Source organism: Cuculus canorus, chromosome 6 (genome assembly GCF_017976375.1).
Source record: "Cuculus canorus isolate bCucCan1 chromosome 6, bCucCan1.pri, whole genome shotgun sequence".
Classification (NCBI taxonomy): domain Eukaryota; kingdom Metazoa; phylum Chordata; class Aves; order Cuculiformes; family Cuculidae; genus Cuculus; species Cuculus canorus.
Window position 1 is genome coordinate 16,327,045 of NC_071406.1, and position 27,654 is coordinate 16,354,698.

The following is a 27,654-nucleotide window of genomic DNA, read 5'->3' on the forward strand; positions in this document are numbered from 1 at the left end:
ATTTTTATTTTCTTGCTCTGCACCCCCTCTGACAGGACGTTCTGTCAGTGTGGAAATGTAGGTTGTCACTTTTGAATGCTGGTTCTTGGGGTAAAGGGACTTGGGCTCTAGGGCTGTTGTCCTAGAACCTTTTAGCAGCCTTGAGCTGGCAGATGTTATTTCTGCGTGTTTATATGTTCAAATTTGGGCCTAGTATTGTTTTTACAGATGAAAGTAGCCCTACTGAGTGCTGAGCTTCTCTGCTTCTTCTCCCAATCTTCTTTTGATGGCTGGGAACATTAATGTAGCTTATTTGTTAATCGGGAGGGAGAAGGTTGTGCCTGAGAGGCTAAGCAGTGGTATTGTCTTTGCATGCATGGTTTGTTTGCTTGCTCATCTGCTTGTGAAAAGATGAGAATGTATCCTTGGAGGGTGCCTATTACTTTTTCGTCTTAAATTCTGCCTTGCTACAGCAGTAGAAATGAAGCATGTTTGGGGGTGATGTCTCAAGTAGGAGGCTATTATCCACCTGGTGAGCCCTATCAGCAGAACAGTTGGATCCTGATTAGATTTCTTTATTCGTTATTGTTTTCATTAACCCCTTATTCAGTGAAGTGACACTGGATGGGCCTCCTATGTTTGCTGCATTTAAAGGTCACACAGGGGCAAACGAGAATTGGTGGTGGAAATAATGTTCCTCTTTCTACTTCCCTCTCCAGCTCCCTCTGCTCACTTGTTTGTGGTCATTTGAGAATTATGGCTTTAAGGTTTGATTTCTGTGCATTTGCTTGCAGCTGCAGGTTTGAATGTAGGAAACCTGCTACTCTCCATGCTGTCTTTTCATTTAGAATTTGATGTGACTATCACAGTGCTTGAAGTATCCTCTGAGATGATAGGCTTATAATATTAGATAGCTGAGAATACTGGGAATTTGTTCTGTAGCCTGCAGTTGGACTATGGATCAGAACTGTCCTCACTTTCATGCTTGTTTTGTTTCAGGATGAATCTCATTTCCTAAAGAACATAAAAACTGCACGATGCCGAGCTGCTATGCCTCTACTCAAGGTGCGTATGCTGGGTGCCCAACCTCTGGCAGCTAAGGTCAGGCTCCCAAAGCAGTGCTGCTCCATATACCAGGTTTGGGAGCCAGCAGTTGAATTCTCTTGTGCAAGTGGAAGTCCAGGTAACGTAGATCAAAGAGCAAAATTTGTCTCTGGATTAGCCACTTGTTTCCTTACAAATGTTAGATGGTAAGGCCTGACAAAAGAGCTTCAGAAAGTCCTTTGATCTAGTTGGGGTACTGCCACTGATGAGTTTTATGATGACAGAAAAAAGGGAATGTCAAAAATTAACGAATGTATTCAAGGAGAGTAGGAAGAACATAGTAGTGTCAACGTAGCTTATTTAATGGAAATAATATCAGTTATTTCTTGGCATGCAAATCACTGCTGTGTATCAAAATTATATTACCTGGGCCCCTTCCTTGGCTTTAGTTTTGGGCTCTACTCTGTTACTGCAAGCTTCCAATGTATTTGTGTGGTGGGGTTCAGGATCATTCCTGCTCATTAAATGTACAGGGCTAGTAGGAAAAGGCAGAATGTGAGGTTAGTGAGGCAAGTGGCCCACAAAAAGGAGGCATTGTACAAGTATGCAATAGCAGGAGAAATGTAAATTTTAAAGTCTGCTTGTAGTCCTGGGATCAAAGAATCAAATTCTCCCTGGTAGCCTTTACCAGATTAAAGTTACGAGTAATTTCTAGACACTGCAGAGTCTGTACATTAGAACGAGGTAAGTGGAGTTCCTCTTCAGCAATTATGAGCAAGTGTGTATAAAGAGAAGATTCTATCTGCGATGGCTTTATAACAACCAACTTTTTATGCAAGACTCTTAGCGGCAAGCCAAAGGGGTTATCCTTGAATAACTTCATTGTTCTCTTTAAAGGCCTGACTTTTGTCTTCTCTTGGCTTTCAAATAGCTTCAGGCTTTTAGTGTTTGGAAACTAAGTAGGAGTTCCCATTTTATGAGCAGTTTGAAGTACAATACTTAAGGTGTATGTCTGAAAATGTTGGAAAATAACAAATTTATCTCATTCCAAAATGCTCAAAAAGCAGTCTTTGCCTTTGCTACTTGTAGCTTTGTAAGGATCAGCTTGTCAAAATTATTTGCAAGCTACAAAATGTGAGAGTGGAAGATGGTGGCTGTTAAGTGGAAGCTAATTGCCAATATGAACTTACTGAGAATTTACAATTATATGCTGTCGCATCACTGGTCTTAGAGAATTGAAAGCTGATGCTTCTGAAACTGAATTTCAGTCTTCTGAAAGCACTGAGTTTCATGTTTGTATCATGCATTATCTCACCTGCAAGCAGCATACAGTACCAGATGCTTCATGTTAAATATTCAGGTAAATTTTCTTGCCCTGCTTGCTGGCTATGCTTCTGAAGCGAGTGTCTGGTGTACTAGGCACTCTTCTGCCCTCCTTGCTTTCCAACACAGGTGTTTTGCTCTAAAACTAGCCCCTGTGGCAGCTTTGTCTTCAACTACTGGTGAATGATGCTCTTTGCTACTGGCACAGCACATCACAGCAATGCTTTCATATTTGAAAGAACTGCCAAAATATGAGTAGTTTTCATCATTTGAAATTTTGGATTTAACAACCGTACTGTGTCATCTTTATAGTAAATAGTCAGTGGGGTAAAAATGGGAGTATTTTCAGTATTTTACGTGATGCTTTGAGATTGTTGGATGAGGCATTGATAAACGTGCTGCTAAGGATAACGCTCTTGGTCTTGCCTTTTTTATGTTAAAAGGATTAAAGCAGTACTGAGGCTCTTCAAAGAGACTAATAAAGGCAAACCCTCGATATATACAGTGCTTCTAGCACCTTAGTCCCTGCCTTAAGGTTGCAGTGTGAAGCCATGCCATTGCTGTAAGCAGAGCCCCTGGAGCCAAATTGTGCCTTTTCTACCCTCTAAGCATTGCCATTTCTGACTGCTGTTAGTTAGCATTATGCTACTTTAAACTTTCTGAAATTGCCATAGTTGCTTATATTTCTGACGAGGTTCCCAACATCCTAAAGCATGAAAGTTTAGCCTTGAACTGACTTTTGGGGACAGAAAAGTGAAAAAGAAAAAACCAAAGAAATGTGATCCTTGGTCCTTAACACGCTACAAAGATTTATGACTCCATAATGACACTAGACAGATCTAAGTTGAAATGTTTCTGAGCCTGAAATGTTTCTGTCACTTCCATCCCTACTTAATGGATTCTTTTTATCTTGATAGAATCTTCTCCTGTGACTTTTCCATTTGAATAATAAGTAAAATTTAAAAATTGTTGCGAGTGTTTAGATGGAACTGCACAATAATCAGGTTGAATCAATACTTTCATAATAAAGATGACTTTCCTTGGATATTAATTTCTGCTCTGCTGTGTTAGACAGCCAAGCTGAATCTCTACCTCTGAAATATTTAACCCCTCTTTCAAGCATCATTTTAGTTTTAATATTTGACATTGACTGATTTTCAAAATGAAGTGGTATTTTTAGCCATTCAGTAATAATTCATCTTTTCCTGCTGTCTTGTATATATTGTGGAGCAAGTGTGGTATGGAATTGTCAAGCAGAACCGTGTATTAAACATGTAGACTAAATTTGTCATTTGGGAACTTCTAATAATTTTTTTAATATTGATAAAACCCACAAACTGTGTGAGTGTACAGTATTTGGTGTGTGTAGCCTTCAGTATCTTTTGTGACATACTTAGCTGCTGCTCTATCAGAGACATAGGAAAGTTTTGCTTAGGACAGTGTTACGTGTGACCAGAAAGACTTTTACAGTGGATGGATGTATACATTGACTGTCCTTGCCACCTGGTAGCTTGCCCCAAGTTGTCATTAGTGTGGAGTAAATGTATAGACGTGTGCCAAATTTGTTGTTACTGGACAACACTTTGAGAGGAACTTGTAATTAAACAAACAGTAAGATAGGATGAGCTGGATTTCTTATTCCTTTCATGTTCTCAGTGAATGTGCAAACTTGGGGATGTGAAGATTGGTAGATGGGGGAGAATGCTTCATCCGCCTGCGTGGAACTAGGTAGCAGAGTTTGTACACAGTCTGTGTGCATCTATGTAAAATTATGAGGTGGATGGGTTGAAAGCCATAGTAGAAAACAGTCCTTTGATGATTTGGCATGTGGAAAAAATCCTGCTTTCAAGCTCAGCCAGCCAGCTTTCACGCTGGCCAGCAGCTATCTGTCCCCAGCCTTGGCCTCTTTTGTGGTACTCATGAGAGTGTGTTCTGAGTGGTCCTATTCCCTTGTTTCCATGCACGTCGAAGTGAGAACAGCCTCCTACTGTGTTGGGCTTTGGTTGAGTTTCCATTGTCAGGCCTGGCTTGTCCTTGCCCTTAATCCAGAGCTGTGGCAATTGGTAATAGGACCTACTTCTCACCTTGCTGTTTTCTTTTAATCTCATGATTGGGACTAAGTTTTTCTGGGAGTACTGACAGTACTGGTCATTCCCTTCGCCCTGCATCTGCCTCCTTTAAAGGCAGAAAGCATCATGGTGTTATGCCTTTTGTAAGCATTTTTGGATTTCCTTGGATTAAACTGGCCCAGAGACATGGATGTGGGGGAGGGAGTATACGGGCTACCGATACCCATAAAACAGCAAAGCCCCAGGGAGGCCGATGAAGAAGAAATAACAAAATGGAGGTTTTTCACTGATCTGTGTTGGGATATCTTGGGGACTGGAGTAGAAAGGATTCTACATCCTTTGACCAGCCAAAATGCTGCATGGTCTTTGTTCTTCTGTAATTGCATGGAGCATTGCAAGGCAGTGGAAGCTGGAGAAGGTCCCATTGGAACACGGATGAGTTTTTTGGAAGCACGACCGTAAGTTTTTAGAGAAGAACTGAGTTAGAAAATGGAAATAAAAAGTAGTGTCTGTCAGAGACTGATTTTTTTGCTACTCAAATTTGCCTCAAATTGTTTTCAGATGTTAAGACTGCAGCAAAGGCAGTGTCCTTCAGCACGTTATCTCATTCTCACCAGCAGCCCGGCTGTGTTTTGCTGCCCAGAGAGGTCATGCTGTGATAATGCTGGTAGGGAGAGCAAGGGCAGAATGATACTTTGGACTCACCTCAGACCCCAGAGCCTTCCTAAGTTGCCCCCCGCCTCCTCCCAACTCTCTCTCAGAACCTTCCAGAAGGAGCACTGTGCATGCCCAAAAATTATAAATAATACTCTGCAAGAGGTGCCATTTGCACACCTACTGTCCTTGGAGGAGAGGAGTGGCACACAGAGTCCAGGTGGTGTCTTTGCACTTTCTCACTCGCTCTTTTTCCTCCCTTTTCTCTCTTTTCCCTGACCACAGATTTAGCATGCCAATACCAATCTTATTTCTAAGAATGCCTGTACAAATAAATTCCTTTTTGGACCAATCCTTTGGCATTGTTTTGCCTTCATTTAGCCCAGTGCGCACTGAACCCATAAATTTTGTGGGGAGACCCACAGTTTTACCCCGTTGACCTCTGGACTATCCAGGTTTGGGTCAAAACAGCACCTACTAAAAGCTTCCAGTGGCATAAAATGGTCTTATTCCTATTGTGCTCTCTATGGACTTTGTTCCACAATGTCTACGTGATATTACTAATGTGATTGTTCCTATTGAGCTGCAGTTCAGTTTAATAGCATGATGCACGTCCTAGTATTTGCAGGGTTAAAGGTCTTTGTTTCTGTTATGGAAGTCTAAATACATTGTGTCTGGCATTTAATACTCTTCATGCTTGTTTTAATAAACAGATGCTTAAAAATATTAGAGTGAAATAGGTCAGTGCTGAAGGTAGAAGGTGAGGAGGGGACACAAAAATCTGGCTTTTCCAGCAGCTGTTGTCTTTAGGCATTACAAATCCATATGGATTGGATAAATAAGCCTTTGCTTATTGTCACCTGCTGAGAGAAAGGACTTCATCTTGAAATTAGAGAAGCTGTGGGCACTCAAGGCTGCATCTTCAGATCTGTTTTTACTTTCCAGTTTCCCTTCCTTCTCAAAATAGGGAAGTAGTGTAATTTGCTTCAGTCATAGCTGATTTTCACAATTTGACACACATTCTCTGTCTAGGTGTTACTTAAGAATAGGGAAAGGTATTTATACTTTTTGGAATAACCACTGTAGGATCATCTCATGAAATGCCAAGCCTCATCTGTCTTCCCAAGTACAAAAACAGACTCCTCAAACAGCTGCAACCCTTTATCAAATCTTTTATTTCATCAGGTGATTATCTCTGTTACATTGTGGTCACTCACAGATTTTTCATTTCACAGGATAAAGTGTTCTTATGCAAAGCAGTTCAAAATGACGGGGTAAGCGAAAATGGGGGACACAAGTAATCCTACAGCCAGAGCCAGCCGCACTTATTTTAAAAAATATGTCAGTCTGTTAGCATATGGCAGAGCTCATGCTGTGAAATTCATTTAAAGCAGAGGCAGTCATTGTATGTTAATGAGGCTCTTTGCATGTTCAATTATTTCTTTGCAGCATAACCACCCACCCCTTACCCACTCCCCTTCAAATCAGCTTGGTGTTGTGTTTTGACCTCTAAATAAGTGCCATCGGGTTTTACCATTTCATAAATTTTTCTTTGACTTTCAAAAATTACTCTTGTAAATGTTGTCACAGTTGTGGAATTAATTCTTGCTGGTGTATTGCTCATGTAAGTATAATGCCACAAAGCCACAATTATCTCATATTAACTTAGTAAATTAGGGCTACAGAACAAGTCTCCACTAGTCAAGTCACCGTCAGATTTCCCTTTCTTCACAAGAAAGTAGCTATAAGGACATATAAGGAGACAAGGACACATAAGAGAGTATTGCTTCTGGGGAAGATTAAACTTCATGCCTAAATGCTAATGGTCAGCTAATGTTTATTCTCATGTGTGGAAATATGTGTCAGTTGATTACAGATCTGATTTTGCCAGAAAGCCCTTGCTGGTCACCGCAATCTCATCTTCTGTGCTCTTGTTCCATATTATTCTTATAGACCTCAGAGTAAAGACTGTAAGCTCTCACTCTTGACAGCACCAAAGGTTCACCAGGCAACCAAAATTAAGCGGTGATCAGCAGAGACTTGTCTGCAGGAGCAAATCTTTATTGGCATCTATCCAAAATGAGTTGCCATTAGAAAAAGAAATGTGAATCACAGCCACTTCTTTCATCTAGAATTTAAGTAGGTTTTCAATACTTGGAATCTTGTTGTCTTAGGATTTTTTTTTCCTTCTTTTCTCTCTTGAGTTCCTTCTGTCATGGATTTTAAAGCTGAAAGGGACACTTAGGATAATGAGTTAGACCACCTATATTCCACACAGTTCTCTGGAATTAATTTCTTTGAGTTCTTCACAACTCTTGTAAGAGTTAGTGTCTTTTGGGGTTTTTGTTGGTGGTAGGGGGATGTTTTTGGTCATTGTTTCTATTTGTTGGTTTGTTTAAAATGTCTAATTATAGAAGAACTATTACAACCCCTGGTAAGTGTTTGCAGTGTTTAGATACCCTGTCAGTTCAGATATAAGTTGCACAGAGCAAAGCAGCAACTGGACAAGTTTAGAATCAAATAACCTGTAACTTCATCATTCTGTCTTTTGATACCTATTAAGGGATTGGAGAAGGAGCCTGACTAATTGTTTTGACTGCTGGGGAAGTAGTATTCCAGACTCATTTCATGTAGCTATTAGGGAACAGCCTTCAATGACAAGGAACCTTGAGAACTGCATAAAACCTTTCAACACAGTTGGGTTTATATTGCATTTTGTATGTCTCTGGTCTGTTTTGAGTGAACTTTTCTGGCTTTAGCTTGATCCAGAGTTATTTGAAATGGGCTGTCTGTAATTGCATTACTTCCGTGTTGTCTTTCTCCTGTCAGTGGCCTTCTGTTAGCCAAGAGGAAAAAGTTTAATTTGGAGATTTCTTGCACGTGTGGGACCGGCTGGTTTTGCATTTCAGCAGATTTCTGAGGGTGGTGTCAGTTTTCTCCTCAAAAGCTTCTGCAAGGCATCTGCTATTGTCTAGGTTCTGCTCAGTTGTCCTCCACTGTTACCTTAATTTAAAAAACTAAGCTAATTTCTGCTTTATCACTTTGTTTTCCTCATGGGATCTGATGTCTTTTGGCCTCTGTGACTCCTCCTTCTTTTGACTAGCATAGGTACCTCCGTCTTGTGTAGACTAACTCTCACCTTCCGACATGTCCGAAGGTTTGACCTCTCCTCTTACTTAGCTCAATAAATATCCTGCTTTTTAAAATGTTTATAGCAGTTGTCTGATCGCATTTCCTTCTGATCTGTTTAATAGGAATGGAGGGAGAAGGCAAGTCCCACCTTGATTACAACCTATATATAAATATCTGATAAAAGAGTCCTGAAATTAATTTCCGGTAGCTGATCTGTGAACTCTTTTTTTCCACCAGATTTGGCTGGCAAGTGGGTGAATCAACTGAATAGATTTGGGTGACTGGTAGATCTCAGTGAAATGATAAAAGAATTTCATTTTCTTTTTCATTTAAATGTGAATGAGCTGTTGGTACAGATGTCACTCAAGAATCTCTTTGTTATTTTAATGAACTTGCATTAAACCATGCAGGAAATTACAAGGCATTTGTAATTTAACTACTATATGTGAATTTACAGCAGTAGAAATTCGTAGCTCTCCTCTAATAATAGAATTAGATAATAATGCAGATATGAGGGTAGAAATGCATCTTGAAGGCTTTTATGTCTGTAATGTAATTTTTTCCCCACTTTTTGGGAGCACCTACATTAGATACAGGTTTCCTACCACCCTTCCTGTACCCCCCCCTACAATGCACTTTACAAACTTCTTACATGATTCGTATTATTTACTCGAGTTCTAGCATCCAGCTAGGTTCACTGTGGCTTTCAGGTGGACATGATCTGGTCCTGCTTCAGGCAGCTTTCTCTCCTTGCTAGCAGAATGTAAAAAAAAAAAAAGAAGGGAACATAAAGTAAGACAAAAATCCTACTTATTTAGATCTCTTCTGCCTTTGTGAGGAAGACACTCCATTTATGGCTTGCTGTGGCACGTTTATTGAAATTTATTCTGGAGTTGAGGATGTACCTGAGAGGGTGTGTTGCTCCTATGGCATCTGATGCCAAATGAAATGTTGAGCCAGGCATAAGATATTAACATGTCCTGTAGGTAAACGTCAATTCAGGAAGAAACTTAATGTCCCCTTCCCTTAGAGCGTGTCAATGATGACTAAGAAACAGTATGGTTTGTCCTACTTCCTAGAAGTTTTAAGCACTGTTCTTGAGTGTCTTCAGGCAGTGAAGGCTGAAAATGTCTGTGGAAAGTTAAGTACCCTTCCATTTAGGGTGCTTGGACAGTGGCTCTGGGATTTTTGGGGGGAACTGGGGATGAATTCTTAGCAGGTTCTGCTTATATTGTAAGCTATATGATAACAATACTCCATTTTGCTTTCTCAGGCTGCCAGGAGAGTGATCTTGCTTTCGGGAACCCCTGCCATGTCACGCCCCGCAGAGCTCTACACACAGATTGCAGCTGTCCAGCCAGCCTTCTTCCCACAGTTCCACTCCTTTGGACTACGCTACTGTGATGCCAAGAAGGTACTTCAATGGGGAAAGTGGCAGACTGGGGCTCAGCAAACAGCATGTTATGTGATGTTATATGATGTTATGTGACGTTATGTGTTATGCTATCTGTTATTTTTCTTTTTTCTCTTCAAATAATGGAGGCTTTATCTTTCCTTCCTTTTTTCTGATGTTGCATCTTCTGTTTTGGGAAAGTCTAACTCCACAGTAACAATTTGAAAACTCTCAACCTGAGAAACTGTAGGTGCTGCAGTGCTGGGCCTGAGACATGGAGGTAGTAATGCTTCTTGTCAAAATCTGGCCTGAAAGCCACAGAAATAAAAAGCTAATAAATAAAATAAAATATGCTTAGCTGGAGGACGGAGCATATTCTAATAAGAACTTGCCCCCAGAGTGTTTTTAATGGGCAAAATAACTATGGGGTCTATAAGGAGCTGCACGTTTGGGCTAATTGATAAAAAAAAAAAAGTTTCTAGGCTGCTCTAGTGACTGTTTAACAAAGTAAGGCATCTGTTGCTTTGAATTTTGGATTTTACACCTCCAGTTAAGAAAAAATGAAAACTTACAATCCATCTTTGTATTCCATCCTCTGATGGGGTCCTCAGTCTGTCTTGAAAATAAATTAACTTCTCTTATCTTTGCCAGTTGCTCAGCAGTGATTTCAGCAGAGTCATTTAGTCCAACAGTGCAAGATCTTGGCTTTTCAGGAAGCAGACATTTGCAGCCATGATGGCAGGTGTCTGCCTTGCTCTCAATGCATGAGCAACTCAGATGTGCTTGGATTTGCCATCTCTAGGGCTGCTGTGTTTGTTGGAACATACACTAATGAGAAAAGAGCTTTTGCTGCTGCCTGTTGTACAAGGAGGCTCTAGGATCTTCTGTGTTGATTGCATGGAAACAAAAAGGGGCACTAAAGTTTCCTTGAGTTGTGTTTGGAACAAGAGCCTCCTGATCTGGTCTACCCTCCAGTGCCTCCAGGACAAGCATGTAGCAGTTAGCCTGTCCGCAAAATGGCTTGGCAATATGAGCATGGACCTGTAGTGCATGAATTTGCTTGGTCTTTGTTCTTAAGTAATCAGTTTCACTTCTTGAGCTTCATTTTTTGTAAGACTGAGCAATAACTTTCAGCAGAGTGGTTGGAAACACCGAATGACCATTTCAGTACTCAAAAATAGTAAACATCATCAGGATGTGTCATAAAATTATAGCAATTTGTAGGGGGTTTGTGTTTGTTTTCTCTTTTCAGACTAGCTAACATTGCCGTGAGGAAGGTTCATATTGCAGTGTCACATAAAGTTCTCAGGTCCCCTTTTTCCTACATCTGAATGTTCACTTTTACATTTGTGGCTGATGTAGTACTGTTCTGTGTATGTCCAGATGTGCGAGATAGATGATCAGTTCAGTGACTTTGGTACTCATATGCTGTTGCCATCGACTAAAGTAAGGGAATTTGGCATGCAGAATCATGGATACAGTGCCCGAGTTCTGGAAGATGACAGCATGGAGCACTCCTTACCTGGCAGAGGATGAACTTACTCTTTCTACATCCATAGTAGGAATCATATGGTGCAAGAAGGCCACATCTTCTCCTGAGCTTCATTATCTTTGTTGAAAGATTCCTGTCTGAGCAGCGTCCAGAACACTTCCTCGAGGGAAATGAAGAGATGCAGTTTAATCTTGTTGGTTTTCTGCAGTAAAAAAGGAAAGTTAAATTGAAATGTGTAAGTCTAAATAGGCTTTGACTTTTATAAACCCATTTGAGGGTAAAATTCTGCATGACTAGCTGTTGCTTCAATTGCGAGGCATGTGGACCTCAGGTAAGATGTTAAATTGGATAAAAGAAATAAAATAGTTCTGGGTGATCCAGGTTGTAACACTGTATTCTGTGTAAATGAGTTTTCAGCCAACAATGAAACTCAGCATGGAGGTCAGAAACTGTATCAGCTTCAAAACCTCTGCAGGGTTTGTAGTACAAATTTGTTTCTCTGTTTGACTTGCCTCTGCTAGACAGTTGAACATTACTGGTCTCAGTGCTCACCTGGAACATATTGCTACAGTTACTGTGTGTAAATAGTAGAGTGAATCCAAGAAGACTTTTGTTGTTTAGCGAAGTATAGCTGCTGAAAATTAAAGGATGTGGATAGTATCAGAGGAAAAAAGTGAGACTGCTGAATATTGGGTTGCCATAGATCCACTCACAGCTATGAGTAAATTAAAAGGTAATTTGATGATTGTAGTTATTCCCTTGTGACTGTAGTACGTCCCTCATGTTCCTTTTTGCAGCTCTCGCCTGAGATTGTGTTAAGAGTTACATCCTATCTGAAGAATTGTGGTACTTTTGCTGTCATTACTTAAATAGGCTCCTCTTTCTGTCCCAAAAGTGGCATCATTATCGGTGGAGATGGAATTGCACAGAACCAGGGAGATTTTGCAAGGCTTTTGGAGATCTGTCAGGATGAAAGGTGCTATGTAAAAGTATTTTGGTATTAGCAATAAATCTGATTGCATTATAAGATTAAAGAAAAACTGATAAACCTGAACCATTCAGTTTAAAACTAAAACGAGACAGCTTTCTTTTTGAAGATAATAACATTTGTGATGGAAAATAGAAAATATCTGCAGATATTTGATTAGAAAAGATATAAAATTAAATTTATAATTTTTTAATTAAACCTCCAGCATCTGTACTCTTAAAAATGAAGCAAGTGAAAAGTCACCTGCTTATTTACAAAATATCTCAAGTTCATTTCCCAAAATATATATTGTGAAGTCATTTTCCCAACTGGGTGATGTTGTCAAGTATTAAATAATTTCTATCTGAGCACATGCTCTGAATTTGTAAGTTTGGCAGCTTCTGCTAAAACTGTAATAAGTTTACTGACTCATGTAAGATGCTGTAACACTTGGGTAAGAAAATCACAGTCAGATGCATTTGGAATGTTATAAATCAAAACTAGGTGTGTATTTTGGCAAAATAACTGTCCCTTGGTTTTCTCTCTCTGCTTTTCCACCACAGGATATACTACACTATGTTTTAATGATTCCAGGAAACATAATCTATTTTTATCACTATCTAGGTGCAGCATAGAACCAGCAGTTTCCAACAGTCACCATAAAAGCAATATAGTAATGTAAGCATACTGTAGGACCTCTGCCTGTATGTAGATTGTGTACTGTCTTTATGCCTTGTTTTTTCAGTTATGATGATGTTACTCCTCTGAAACAAAATGTGCTACATGGACACATTTTAGCCTTGAGAAGAGGAGGCTGAGGGGAGACCTTATTGCTCTCTACAACTGTCTGAAAGGAGGTTGTGGAGAGGAGGGAGCTGGCCTCTTCGCCCAAGTGGCAGGGGACAGGACAAGGGAGAATGGCCTCAAGCTGCACCAGAGGAGGTTAAGGCTGGACATCAGAAAAAAATTTTTCACAGAAAGGGTCATTGAGCACTGGCAGAGGCTGTGCAGGGAGGTGGTTAAGTTGCCATCCCTGGAGGTATTTAAAAGACAGGTAGATGAGGTGCTCAGGGACATGGTTTAGTGGTTGATAGGAATAGTTGGACTCGATGATCCTAGTGGTCTTTTCCAACCTAGTGATTCTATGATTCTATGACACAAAAAATATGCATCACTTGCTTGTTAGCGGAGTGGAAAGTGGGAAAACATGGGCTACGTGAGTAGAATGAGAGAGCCTGAGGAGAGCGTCCAGGCCTCATAGCAGGTCTTGCTCAGCAGCCTAGTGACTGTTGCTCTACTTATCTGCCAGCTACTTATCTACCAGCTCACTGAGCAGCGTGGGCAGAGGGCTGTGGGGCTAGGTGCAGCGCCACATGGGTCCTTCTTGATTCTGTACGTCTACTCTGCTGGGTCTACAGACCCTGAACACATGCAGAAAGGGGGTTACAAAAACTGTGGCTTAGCACTGTCAGCTTTCATACAGCATGCCTAGAGGTAATAAACTTGAGCCAGCTTTTCACAGACCTTAGGGATGCATCTGCATTGCACTCCTGGTTTCAGGGAAGAAGAGCAGTAATACACATGCTGGCTTCTTGAGGGCTTGGCTTAGATCCAGGTGGGCTTATTATCTCTATTATCTACCTCTTACCACCACTGTGTTGTTGTGAGAGCCAAAGTTTCAGCTCTGCAGTATCCAAACTGGCTTTGTATCTAGGGTTTGAATTGTTTCCTGCTTTGAGGAACCAACTATAGATAATCAGATGGTACAGATAATAGTTCAACATGGCAATAAAATCACAGATTCTTAGGACATATCATTAGGCATAACATTGTCCTATTAAGTCTAAACCTGAAATAGGAATGTTCAGGTTTCAGAGAGGTTTTAACTGCCTCTAAGCTGTTCGCCTCCTCCTCTTTCTATCTCACAGCATGTTCTCATCCCTGTTCCATCAAAGCACCATCCCTTAATACAATCAGTAATGTGACTAACCTCATGGCTGGTATGATTTATTTTTCTTGTCTCACGCATTCTACAGGGGAATGGAGGGTGCATTGAATACTTCAACGCTTTTCTCTATTTTACTTCCATTTCTGTGTTATAGCAGTCTTCTCTTGGGAAAGGCAAATAAAGATATATAGATTTTTAAGGTTAAATCTATTTTAGCAATTAATGTGATGCAGCTGATCAAAGGGGTTGGAGCTGAGGCTCCTTACATCTATTATATGTATTTCAGGAGTGTGTACGAGGTCCAGCAAAAAAAAAAAACAAAGGAGACCATGACTGCAACGCTTTTTATGTAACAAATGAAGAAGATCAGCTACGATCACCTTCAAAATAGTTTGCTTCTGAGTTGACACATGGCTGCATACGATGCTGCCAACATTCAAAGCAATTCTGCAGATCTCCGTCATTTTTGTTTTCACATCTTCTACCAAAAAAAATGAGTTCCTTTGAGCACCTGTGCTGAAGCACAGTGATGTTGATTTTAGCTAAAAACTGCTTCACAGACAAAGCATTGTGGGCTGTTGTGTTGTCTTGATACTAATTCACTGCTCAGTCTTGCACACCAAAGTTTTCCAGCTGAGGGTAAGAAAATGCCTGTGTTTGAACACACGTCCGCTCATACTGAGTGAAGCGATCGAGTTGAGCCTTGTTTCACTGTGACAGGTTAGAACGTGTTCTATAACCATCTCTTTGTGTCTCCCCTCCCACTCTTGGTTCCCAAGCTACCGGATTAGTCTCAGAAGTTTTTGTGTTGGACACTGTAGGTATTCATATGTAGGGGTTTACTTTGGGTTGTTGTTCCAAGACCAGAGGTTGTATTTTCGGCTTTATTTTGGTGACACTGCTGGTAACACTTGGAATTAGAGCTGTGAGGAAGATTTCTCCTCCCCCTGCCTTGCTTTTCAGTATTACTGTAGCTGTATTTCATATACTTATTTGTGAAACTTTAGCAGAAATGTAGCTCTTTATCCTTTGCTTCAGAATAAAAATCTTATTGGTCTCCTCTCCCAAAGAAAGTTGTTTAAAGATGTTTCTTTAGGGGAATGTACCAATTTTGATGCCACTGTTAGCTTAGTTGTTCTTTCCTGGAAAACAAGTGATAATGCTATAGAGTTTCTACTAGAAGAAGTGATGAGTAGAGATTAATTGAACAAATATATATTGTCTGCACACAGGATAGGGAGGCTCAGGGGCAAGTACTTCAAGGAGGAGTAAACGAAAGGTTTGTTTAGAGGAGCTTTGACATGATGAAGCTTTGAAGAGGCAGTGCTTGGAGTGATGTATTTGGGGCCACAGTTTGTTTATGGTTTGCTTGAGTCTGAGCCAATAGAGGTAATGGCAGAAATAGAGGATGTGAGGGAGTGGATCAAGAGGCAGGTTACAGTGGAAAGCAGGCAATTTTGACCTAGCATTTACTAGGCATGTCAGACAAGTGTAATATCTCTGTGAAGGCATTTGGGTTAAGAATGTTTGTCCTTGTGCTGTTAGAGAAGATTATTTTGTCTCTCTCTGCTTAAAGCTGAATAAATGTGTGTGCACAGAACTGTTGGCCTGCCCAAAGCTTCAAATGGGGATTTAGAAACACCTTCCTGTGTAGGGATGAATAACAGGGCACAATGCTGTGGCAGGGATCCCTGCCTTTCTGCGTAGCCCACTTCCATGCACCTCCCTGAGCACTTGTAAATAGGAAAAAAGGAAGTTTATGTGTAACCTTCTCATGTTGGGTGCGTTAGTTTGTACACTTCTATCTTACTGCCGTTTTTGTCAAATCTCTCTTCCTACTGACCATTAAGTTCTTACCTTGTCCAGTTTCTCTGGAAGTTTATTCTACTCTTAGATTACCTGCAGACCAGAAGAGTCTGTCTCTTATAAGTTTGACACTGATAACTGCTTTGCTCTTTCCCAGATGCCATGGGGTTGGGACTACTCTGGATCATCCAACTTAACTGAACTGAAAATTTTGCTGGAAGAGTCCATCATGATCCGACGTCTGAAATCAGATGTGCTTTCCCAGCTTCCAGCAAAGCAACGCAAAATGGTCATAGTGGCTCCTGAAGGCATTAGTGCAAAGACCAAGGCTGTGCTAGCAGCTGAAGCAAAGAGGATGGCCAAAGGATATGCAAATGTAAGTCATAATTATTTTCATGTTGAGCCATTGGTGTTTCAAGTACCTTTATTTAAAAACATCAGTGGAAGAAGAGTTTGCTGAGTTCCACAGATCAGAGCCACACCTCATGTGAAGGAGCAGTAGAAGGCTGTTGAAGGCACAGTTTTAAATGAATGTTTGACACAATCAAAAGAACTCGGCTTTTTTCCTTTTGGTTTAAGTGATGTTCTTTGTCCCTTTGTGTGAAATGCCATTTCCTCTCTCTTTTTTTTCCTTTCTTATTAGGCTTGTTTGATTGTCTTTTGTACTTTCTGCCTCTGTACTTACTCTTCTGTCGTGCCTTGTGTCCTGGATTTGTCATTCAGCCTACAAACACTGCCTTGTTGAAGCTGTTGTGAACACAGCAGTAGCCAAAAATGTGAAAAGTGTATTTTCACTTCTTTGTTTGTGTTTCTTGTATGGATGCTGAATGCACGTTCTAGGCTTCTACATTGCTAATACAGTAAGAACTTATGAGTGTTTTCCTGCCATTTCCCATTTCCTGGGAAATGCTTTCTCAACTAAAATAACATTTGTGATATGCTTGTCATCTAACTTGTAGGAGTTGAATAGGAGATAGGAAAGGAGGTGTCAGAAGTAGGAGTATGTGAGTATCTGCCACATACCCTGTGGCAAGTAGGAGACTCCCCTCTCCAGCCCTGTTTTGTTGCGCATTTGTAGGCAGATTTTTTTCCTAGCAAAGTGTTTATTGGCAGTAGCAAACATCCCAGATCTGTAAGCAAGAAGGAGAAAAGGCATTTCTGAGACTCACATTTATTTATCTTTCTCTCTGCAGAAACAACAGGAGAAGGAAGCTCTTCTCCTCTTCTACAACAGAACGGCAGAAGCTAAAATCCATTCAGTCGTGTAAGCTGCGTGTCATTGCTTCATTCTTGCCTGTAAAATGTGTTTTTCCGCTGAGAACAGGAAAACAGTGCCTTAAAGATAACAGTGCAGGGACATGAAGCATAGCCTCAAGCCAGCTTAGAAAAAATTGGTTTTAATTACAATGCGCTAAACATTTTCTTCTCTCAGAGTTCCTAGGCTGAATAAGTCTTCGAATTTCATTCCAGATATGGATCTAAACTGTCATTTGAAGTATCTAAAATTACTTGGTGTTTGGGACTTGCATCAAGTACCCTGGTCTGAGCTCTATTTCAATTTAAGGGGAGGGGAGTAATGAAACTACAAGTAGCAACAGAATTCAGAAAACAAATGCTGCAGTCCTGCTGCAGCAGGAACCCTGAGCCAAAAAGTTTGAGGTGGACTGAGCTTTAGTTGTAGCATAGTCTAAGGGTGTCACAGCCCCTACTGGAGTTCTTGGCTCTTCTGCAGAGCACACATGGGACCTCAACAGCAGCAGTTTTCTGTCATAGGTGTGCTTTTAACTCTATCTTCCCTAGGAATAATTTCCTTCTGTGGCTTTCTGTATCCTTTCATCCTGAGACTTTTGCTGGGACTGCAAAGGAATTGCTTTAGGTCATATAGCATGACTTATTAAAAAGTAATGTGCTAATAATATGAAAACAGTTTACTTTTCCACAGCCCTCTGAAAGTAAGGACCAGCTGATGTGCGCTGTGTGATTTCATAGTCTCAGACCTTGCTGCAGAAAATGCCTGTTTGGCAAAGAACTGCATTTCTGAGTCCCAGCACTCGTTTCTGTAGAGGACTTTCTTCCTTTTATGTTAGTGAACAGTTATAAGACTTTCTTCCTTTTATATTCAGTTGCAAATATGAACTGAATATAAAACCATGAAGTGCTGTTTACTTAACTTTCTGATAGGAACTAGTCTATTTTTTTCCTGATGTTTAGTAGCATTTAAAATACCACTTATTATAAGCTACTAATGTATAGTACCATCTAGCTAATGATGGTGTCCTATGGTCATCAGTACTGATGACACTGTCTTCTGTGATGGCTAATCATTTCAGCGGAAGCATTGCTTCCATTGAAATGATTAGGCATTTGTTAAATGCAATATGGGATTGAGATATAAAATCATTGTTATGTGTTGGCATCTGCTTGCTACGCTGATTATTCACTTTGATATTTGTTTTGCTCTAAAATCCAGCGATTCCACTTGTCCCTGATTTCTTTGTTAAAGGATATTGTCACGTAATTGGGATCTGAACATTACAGAACTCTCAAAGCATTAATATATCTTAATATAGTGATGGAAATCCTGCCTGGTGTTTTCTGACAGTTGCTGCTGACCTAGGTTGTGTTCAGCAAGGAACTTGATATTCCTGATCTTTGCAACAACTTTATTATTCCAAAGAAAATATGACATTTGTGTGGTTTCTTCTCATAGCTGTTGCTGTACTTAGTTACAAATTTTAGGCTTTGGTGTATTTTTCGGGCTCCAATTGACTTGATTGTGTCAGAAGTTACTACCTAGAAATGGGTTCTGTAGCTCCACTATTGGTTCATGGCCAAAAGCCAGATGTTTTCATTTAATTCACCTTGTTTAACTTAAAGAAGTGTTGTTACTTTTCATTGGTCATTAGCCTGTATGCATATGAGTAATTTCTAGAAATAGCTGATACATTTAGATTGTTAAGCTGTAGTAAATTGTCAGTGTGAACCCTTGCAAGAAAAGCCACTTTTAAGATACTCCGATGCATGTTTTTAGAGACCTTTTCTTCTAAAATAAAAACAATCCTAAGGATACATAGAGAAGATAATTGTATACAGACTGGCTTAGCCTATTGTGAATGTGCAAAAGTTACAAATGCAGAAGGGGGAATGAAATTATCAAATAAGTATAGATGACCTCCAGTTGATTGGTCTGAGATGTCATGTTTCATGTAGGATGTAATAAGTTGACTGCTACACAATTGTAAGTTTAGGCAGCTGTCCAGCTGTGATGAAGAAAAAAATGAGTGGATTTTCCAGTAATGTCTTTAATGTGTAGGAAGCTTGACTTGCTACTTGCATTTTACTGAAAGTTTTTTCTGTTAGCCCGTTTCCTAGTTTCTGTGTATAGATGAGCAGTATCTTTACAGTTTCTCGTGAGCAAAGCCTGTATTCTCTTAGCACATAATTCATAGGGTTTTGGGTTTTTTTCTTTTTTCACGTAGAGAATACGTCTTGGAGTTGCTGGAAAGTGGGAACAATAAATTCCTGGTGTTTGCTCATCACAAGATAATGCTGGATGCAGTAGTTGCCGAACTGGAGAAGAAAGTAAGTAATTGACTGAGTCATCTTAACTTTATCACTATTGCACTTCAAAGTTGTTTAAGAGCTCCCCAGAGTTATGGCCGATCAGATAGTTTATGAAAGTTAGTGGCAGAGATAATTTCTACTTGCTGTGCTTCTGAATGTGCCCTTCACTGAGGGAGCTGAGCTGTCAGGGTGAATGCCACACAGGATGCACTTTATATTAGCTGAATGGCTTTCTTTGCATTTAATGTTCTTTAAACTCCATCATCTGCCCTGGAGCTTGTGAATTCTTGGAGGAGTGTTACCCTCTGTGACCATCTCTGTTCTGTCCTCCAGGCTTTCTTCAGAGAGGGAGGATATAACAACCCAAATCCAGCTATGGCTGCCTGCCTTTATCTCTGTGGTGCTCTTACATTTTTGAACTGAGGTACTGCAGGGAGACCTGATAGATATGCCAATCATCCCTCTGACTTCAAAAGTGTTTGGCTAATTATTCACGTGCGACTTCCATGGATGCCCCTAAAGAGTTACATGTCATTCCAGGGCAGTGTGAAGGATGGTTTACATTAATATTCAAACCTATAAATCGCAGTGGCAGTGGTGACTTTGCCTCTGTGGCAGCATCCTTCAGAAGAGCAAGGAGGTTGGAAACTGAAGAGTTATGGCCCTGCATCACTATTTGTCATGCTTTTCCTGAGCCTGCTACAGAGCAACAGAGATCTGTAGGATCCCGTTTCTTCCCCTCACAAACGGGGGAAGACTTAGAGAGACTGTAGCAGCTGTAACATCAGCATACAGACAATGTTCAACTTCATATTAAGCCAGTTTCTTTTCTACTGTACCTGAGTTGCCAGTTGGTTGCTCTTCTTCCTGTTGCTCAAGACTGATGGGACAGAAATGGTCATAGGAGCAAGTCATGCATTGTGAACAGAGGAAAGGCACATTATGTGCTGAGCTATAGTACCTCTGCCTTAAAGATGGGGAGAGGTCTTATGAATACAACTGTTGTCTTTTTAGTTTCCTGTTTCTGCCATGGAGAAGGGAAGTGAAATCCACTAAAATGTAGAAGGAGGAGGATATGGGAGAGAGGACACAAGGCCTCTAAAATGTATCTTCTGCCTTTACATAGCACGTTGAATACATTCGCATTGATGGCTCCACGCCTTCAGCTGACCGGCAGTCTCTGTGCCAGAAGTTCCAGTTCTCAGAGAAGAAGATTGTGGCCATCTTGTCCCTCACTGCTGCAAACATGGGCCTGACATTGTCTGCTGCGGACCTGGTGGTGTTTGCAGAGCTCTTTTGGAATCCAGGGGTATGCATCTTGGAGGGGAAAGGGGTCAGGTGCTCCCTAGGGAGCAGAAACATTGGTGCTTGGGAGGGAGTGGTAATGGGCAGGGGACTTTCTCTAGGGTTTTTCTCTTTCTTTGTGGGCTACTTGTCTGTGCACCCCCAGGTGTCTGGACTTGAACGAGTAAGGCTGGTTATAGAGCTTAATTGCTGGAGAAGATGGCATGAAAGGGAAACACGGTCCTGTTTTTTTTACTTCACAGAGCTCTCAACAGCTCACCCAGCCAAGGCTTGAAAGGATCCATCATCAATGCCGACCCTCTAATTCTGAAAAATGCTCACTGGCTTCTGTGAACCCAGTGCACTAGGAGGTTACTTCTTGGCTTAGCTTGGTTTGAGGATGCAAATGTTAACAGGATCTGAATGAGAAATAGTTGCTAAGCACAAGAAATAAGTTCTTCCTGTTCTCTGCTGCTTACATTATTTCTTTGATGTTTTCTTTGTCATGTTTTTACATAAAGATTTTGATCCAAGCAGAAGACCGGGCGCATCGAATTGGACAGACCAGCTCCGTTAATGTTCACTACCTGGTGGCTAAAGGCACAGCAGATGACTATTTATGGTAGGAAGTGAGAAAGACAGTTTGGTTCTCCTGCTATGTGTTTTTACTGTTGCATGTGATGCAAGGTGCTTGATGTTTATGCTGATTTCCAGTCTGTGAGGGGAGGAATAGAAATTGCCAGTCAGGGCTGCTGTGAGCTGGTGACATGGCCTGCCCACAGTGCATGTAACCAAGCAGATGACAAGCAGGAGGAATAAAAGTAGTTATCTGACAAAGAAAGGGCTGTTGAGAGAAATTCTGGGAGACTTGATGCATTTAAAACTTTCACAGCCTCTGTATAAGGAGAACGAATTGTCTTGGATACAGCCCAGGGCATTTGTGTGCTGGAGTACTGTATTTCAAGCAAAATCAACAGATGTTGGAGATGGTTTATTGCATTGTCAATTTGGTCTGAGGAGCAGTCTGACTGCTGAGTTCTTGGACAGGGAGCTACAGAGGAGGACTGCAGTGTTGCTTTCTTCTTGCTCTTCAATTGGCTCTTCCTGTGGATTGAAGAAGTGCTAAGGACCCACCTTTGGAAAGTTGTGGTCTGAGCCTTCTTGGCTGCAGTTAAGAGCTATCAGTGGATGCTGATCTTTAGGTCTGGGGAATCTAACATCCTGGAAAAGGAGAGGATCAGAGGAATACTTATTAGTGCAAGGGAACTGACCTGCAAATGATTAAATGAACCAGCTGGTGGATAATTTCTTTTCAAATCCAAAATTACATCTTTGTTACCTTGTTTAAAGGAATAAATGAACTAAGTGAACTTGTGCTGTTCCAAGAATATCATGATGGCAAATAATTATAACCCTACAAGGCAGGGATCTGGAAACTGATGCATCGCCCACGTTTCATGGACAGTTAATGACAGTAATTCTGCCTTTATTTGTGAAATGCTGTCCATGCAGTCATTAATGCTTAATGGGAAGGAAATACAGCTTTTCAGAAAAAGGACAGTGGCATCCTTTTTAAAGGCGAGAAAAGGAACAAGATGACAAGGCTATTTGGTGTATGCATTAATTGTGCTGTGACCTCTGCTTCTTTCAAAGTGTCCAGTCTGCAGGTGTGGTTGGGATCTCTTGGTCTCTTGGTCCAGTGTTGAATTCTTCCTCCTGGAGCACACTGGGAGGAGGTACCCTAGTAATGCTGATGTGTTTGTTGGCATGCATTACTGTTGCTTGCCTTGGAGACTGATCACACAGGCTATTGGGACTCCCTTTAGCTGCATCTTCTTGTTCTGAATGCACACCATTCATGTTGCCTCAGTTAACTAGTTTCTCCATTGGATATGTGTGTTCTCCAGATCTTTGTAGCCTGAAATCCTCTCCTTGTTACTTATATTAATTGGATTGATACCTATTAAAAGGAATTGATATTTAAATGGGATTGATTGATATCCCAAAAAAGCATATAGTCACCGTAAAGAAAAGCAGGACAGGTTAAGGAACTAATAAGCTTTGGTAGAAAAGCCATCTTTATATCCTGTTATATCTTTTTTTCATCTATAGATAGTAAATGACACAGTGTCCTTGCATGGTATTTTCTTCCTTTCAGTAATACCTGTTTATCTCTCCTAGGCCAATGATTCAAGAGAAAATCAAAGTGCTGGGGGAAGCTGGTCTTTCAGAAACCAGTTTCTCCAAAACAGCTGAATCCACTAATTATTGTCCTAAGGTAATTGACTTGAAAGAATATTGATGGTCCCTGGGAGAGACTGAATGGGCTTTGGCTTGTGTACATCTACACTGGCAGGTGATTGGCAGGCTGACCTAAACGCCTCTTCTGCCTTTGATGCCACAGATCAGATTCTCCAGGTCTTTTCAAGATCCATGCCTTGACTTGAATTCCTCACAGGGAGTTCCCAAACCTGCTGCGTGGAAGAAGACATGATAGCCTCCGTAGCAGAGATATATATACCTGAGATACATGTATTTTATATATATATATATATATATATACTTCTGATTGCTACTCACTTTGTTTTTATATGGCAATGTGTATACAGATTCTATCTGTTCTAATTTCTCAGACAGATCCAAAGCAGAAGACAATCTACGACCTTTTCCAGAGGACCTTCTCTGAGAGCAGAGATGACATTGATGAAGTTTTGCTTTTGGAAGCAGCTGATGCTTGCTGTGAGTTTGACTCTGGCAGTGCCTTGCAAGATACAGGAGAGAATTGTTCAGTGAGTCCCGCCAAAAAGCGTCGTATTGAGGAGTTTTTTAAAGCGTAATGGTGACAGCAAAAGAGAAGGTGGCTAAGAGATTTTTTTTTTAATTAAAAAAGCTAACACAAAAATAATCAAGTATTATTTCTTGAGTTTTCAAAAATAAAAGACTTCAAGTTTTCTGTATCTGTGGTGCATTTAATCTCAAAGGATGAGAAGGGTGACAGATGAACAGCCAAACACCTGGCAGCCCGCAGGTTTTGCAATTCTAGTTTTGTTGATGGTTGAGTGGCCGTGGGCAAGCAGCATGATGCTTTGTTTCAGCATATCAGCTTCCACAGTTGTTTTGTTTAAAAAACAGATAATGGTTGTCCACAAGACAGAACTGTTGTGAAAACTAGCTTCTCATGCAACTGCAGAATGCTTTTAACAAGTCTTCCATCTCCAAGAATTTTACTCTGAATTTATAGAAGTCGGGTCACTGTCAAAATTGGACCCTTACTTGGGTCACTCACAAACTGGTATTTGGTTTGGCAGTGAGGAGAAAAGATCCAGACGGATCTCAATGTTTATTGGAGGTAGAGGAGCGGAGGGAGAGCCCTAAATTTTTGTCTGTGCAAAACAGTATCTTGAAACAAAGCAGTGTAATTGTCTGCCAGGAGGTATGCGTTGCCTGTTCGTCAGGTGTCTGCCTGAGCATACTCTGGCCTCATCTGCTAAATTTTGGGACCTGCTCCATGACATGTGCTTCTTGTCTCAGTGGAGGGTGAAGCTTGTGCTAACCACCAGGGATTAAGCCTGGCTGCTCAGGAATGGGGTGAGTGGGTGTTTTCTTCAAGACTTGAGAATGATTTGCATTTCCTTTTTTTGTACAAAACTGATTCTAGACTGAGCTGTTTAAATAAAAAGTTGTTTTGAGTTGTGCTTCCAAAGCTTTTGGTACTTTCTCTGTTTTACAGTTTCATCTCCTGTTTGGACCATAAGCTTGAGAAATACATGATGCAGTGGAAATATTAGTGTTCTTAAAAATATTTACAATGGCAGAAAGATAGATCTTTTTTGGGGATGCTCCTTTTGTGGTTTCAAAAATGCATCAACTTTCAAAAGGGAAACTCCCATGATATTTTGTTTGTAGATGAATCAACTACTTGCATGAGACATTTAAGCCTGTACCCTGGGAGACCTGTTATTTGCTCCCATTACAGCTCTGTGCAGGTTATACTGATAATGCTAAAAGCAGCACTGTTGCTTGATACAGTGATTAAAATGCCTGTTTTCAATTTGCAGTAGCCTCTGTCATCCTCTGATGACAGCGACTGGCCACTGGAGAAAACGCTTTATGTCTGTGTTTAAGACTAAGAGCTAAACACCATTTCTCTTTCTCTGACAGCCAGGAGATAAAACATGTTCTTCAACATATTTAAATGTCTTTCTTCTTTAACACAGAGCATTTACTCTGTGTCTAGGATACATGATCTTTCTACTAGCAGAGAGGGTTTTTCTGAGTAAGAGGTGAGAAATGTTGCTGTCTGCCTACTGAAAAAAAGTACAGAAGACATTTGTGTACCTGCCTTGTCATTTCCTACAGGAGTAATTCTCTTTCTCCTTGTAAAGCTACAGCTACTTCAAAACAGTATTTTTCTGAAATCTGCTGAAAGTATCCTTGGAGAATTCCGTTTCTCACAAACTCTATTTATGTTACCCATATATTGATAAAGCCCAGCCCTGTTAGAGGGATGCTAGCTGTACTCTTTCTTTGTTAGGGCCTGTAAAATCCCAGCTGGTTTGCTGCAGACTTAAAAAGGCTCTTCAAGTACGCTTGAGAATCACTTCATCCTTACTAGATGAAAAAAAGGGAAGAACCTTGCAGGAAAATGCTTTCAGTCATTACATCAAGGGGTTGGAACAACTGTGCAGGCCTTAGCCCAATTACACCATTAGTGTGTCATTAATATGATGAGGTGGTTGGGAAGCTGTCAGCAGGCTCAGACAGGATCTCCAAGGCTTGCTGATGAGAATTTGTGCAAGGTAGTGTGCAGGCTGCCAGTGAGACCCACAGGAAGGCTCAGGGGTATGCAGGGGTCTTGGGAACTTTTACACCTGCCCAGCGAAGATGGTATAACTGACTTTTTGGCATTATCTAAAGCCTAGTGGTGTAAAGGAAAGGACCCTTCTTATTGGATCTTTGAGCTTCTCACTGTGACTGGATGCCTGCTTGTACACTTGTGTCCGTGCTTTTGCCCATGTTGGAGAAAGGCATGTTTTCAGGAAAGATACCAAACCAGGAACAATGGGTAAGAATACCTGAACAATACAACAGCAGTTTGAGCTACGTTTTCAGCACACAAAGCTGGCCGGCCGGAGGGATGCTGAAGAGTTCAAGGTGGTGGACTGTTGAGGCAAGGCTTTTGAAGCTGTGCTGGCCTGGCTGCATCCAGATCTTCTCAGTCACTTGGAAATGTATGTTTATTTTGGCAGTGCTGGGAATGGCTGTCGTCTGAGGGGGATGGCTTGCATTGTTGTCAGAGCTGTCTGCGATACTGGTGGATGGAGGTCTGTGTGCTGCACTGTCACAGTGAACTTTAAGTGTGGATAGAGATTGGAGAACAGCAGTAGCTCCTCTGTCCTAAGTGTGTTTGCTGACATTTATTTTTTTTTTAACCAAATAGTCATAAATTGGCTAAAAAGCTGTTTATGTTCATCTTTTTTTTTTTGTTGCTTTTGTTTTAATATGTTGGTATTGAAGATGTATCCTGTGAGTCATCATTATGATGAGGATCTGAAAAGGGCAAATATATTCCTAGGATATCTTGAATGAGATTTTGACTCAACAGAGGGAGATATAAATCATAGAATAAGATCATAGAATTGTTTAGGTTGGAAAAGACCTTTAAGATCACCAAGCCCAACTGTAAATCTAACACTGGCAAGTTCACCACTAAACCACGTCCCTAAGCACCACACCTACACATCTTCTAAACACCTCCAGGGGTGGTGACTCAACCGCTTCCCTGGGCAGCCTGTTCCAGTGCTTGACAACCCTTTTGGTGAAGAATTTTTTCCTAATATCCAGTCTGGAATAGGGCTCTGGCCCACCATCTCCTGGGAGGACTAGCTCGGACAGAAGGAGAGCTTGCAGGCGATTGGGGAACAGGGAGCCTGGCATGACAGAGGGAATTAAAAATGTGAGTGTTCAAACCCTCAAAGCAAAAGCCAAGAGGAGATGTAGTGTCTATGGATGAGCATCTCCAAAAATACAGATTACAGCCACGGAAAACCTCATGTAGTGGAATGTAGTGGTAGGGTACGCCCTAGTCATTAATTCCTTACTAATTAAAGAGGCTGTAAATGGAGAGGAGAGCCATCGTGGGTCGAGGCAGCCAAGGTAGGTATGGGGCTATCATGGGAGGAAAACCACCTGCAAACAGTACCTGGGGAAGGTTTCTCTGGGTGGGCTGGGTAGCCCGGGCACCCTCCTGGTGGGAGAAGATGAGCTGCAGCCAGCTCTGCGCACCAAAAAGCTCTCAGGCTAACTGGATTACATTTCTTAATGGAGGTTAATGCATTGTTAATCCCATTACAAGCATGGCAGCTCGGCAGCGTTGGTACGTGATTTGCTGCCCATGCCTTTGCTGGGCCCAAGTAGCGCAGAAGCCCTGCCAAACCCCAGCCTTGCACTTTGGAGCTGGTGGCAGAAGCAGCTCAGGTGCATCCGGGGGCACCAACTGGGCACTGGCAGTTTGCCTCTGCAGTGGCAGACTGAGGCTTGTGGGTTTGGTTGTCTCAGCGCTAGATGACCCCAAGAAAATCAGGTAAATGCTGTGGGTGCACTCGAGTGGGTTATCCTGGCACATCTGGGTTCAGGGCTGGTGTGTTTTAAGATTAGAATTAATCTGCATTGATTTACATATAGATATATGCCTTCTTTTTTTTTTTTCTTTTACCCCTTCTGCAGCTCCGGTCTGGTTTCCCATTCCTTTTAAAATTCTGACATCTGCCTACTATTTATTTTCGTAAAAAATGAGGTGAGTGAATGCAACTGCCCCATCTGATTCCTCGGCGTGACCTCCTTGCGTGAAAATGGCTTTAAATTGGAGAGGGGAAGATTTGGATTAGATGTTAAGGAAGAAATTCTTCACGATGAGGTTGGTGAAACACCGGCGCAGGGAAGTTGTGGATGCCCTCTGCCTAGAAGTGTTCGAGGCCAGGTTGGATGAGGTTTTGAGCA

At 41.1% G+C, this 27,654-nt stretch overlaps 1 protein-coding gene across 3 annotated transcripts in view; it reads left to right on the forward strand.

Annotated features, from left to right (window-relative positions):
- SMARCAL1 (SWI/SNF related, matrix associated, actin dependent regulator of chromatin, subfamily a like 1) overlaps positions 1-24,333 on the forward strand; it is a 39,306-nt gene extending 14,973 nt beyond the window's left edge. For 2 of the 3 annotated variants that reach the window (XM_054070159.1, XM_054070158.1), the window contains exons 9-17: positions 979-1,044; positions 9,475-9,615; positions 15,965-16,183; positions 17,001-17,071; positions 19,287-19,389; positions 20,498-20,680; positions 21,177-21,277; positions 22,837-22,933; positions 23,289-24,333. In XM_054070159.1, coding sequence (XP_053926134.1) covers positions 979-1,044; positions 9,475-9,615; positions 15,965-16,183; positions 17,001-17,071; positions 19,287-19,389; positions 20,498-20,680; positions 21,177-21,277; positions 22,837-22,933; positions 23,289-23,492 — 1,185 coding nt within the window. In that variant the 3' untranslated portion in view covers positions 23,493-24,333. Of the gene's footprint in view, positions 1-978; positions 1,045-9,474; positions 9,616-15,964; positions 16,184-17,000; positions 17,072-19,286; positions 19,390-19,704; positions 20,469-20,497; positions 20,681-21,176; positions 21,278-22,836; positions 22,934-23,288 lie in introns of those variants that run through there. The other variant, XM_054070160.1, reaches the window with a different exon arrangement.
- The last annotated feature ends 3,321 nt before the right edge of the window (positions 24,334-27,654 follow it).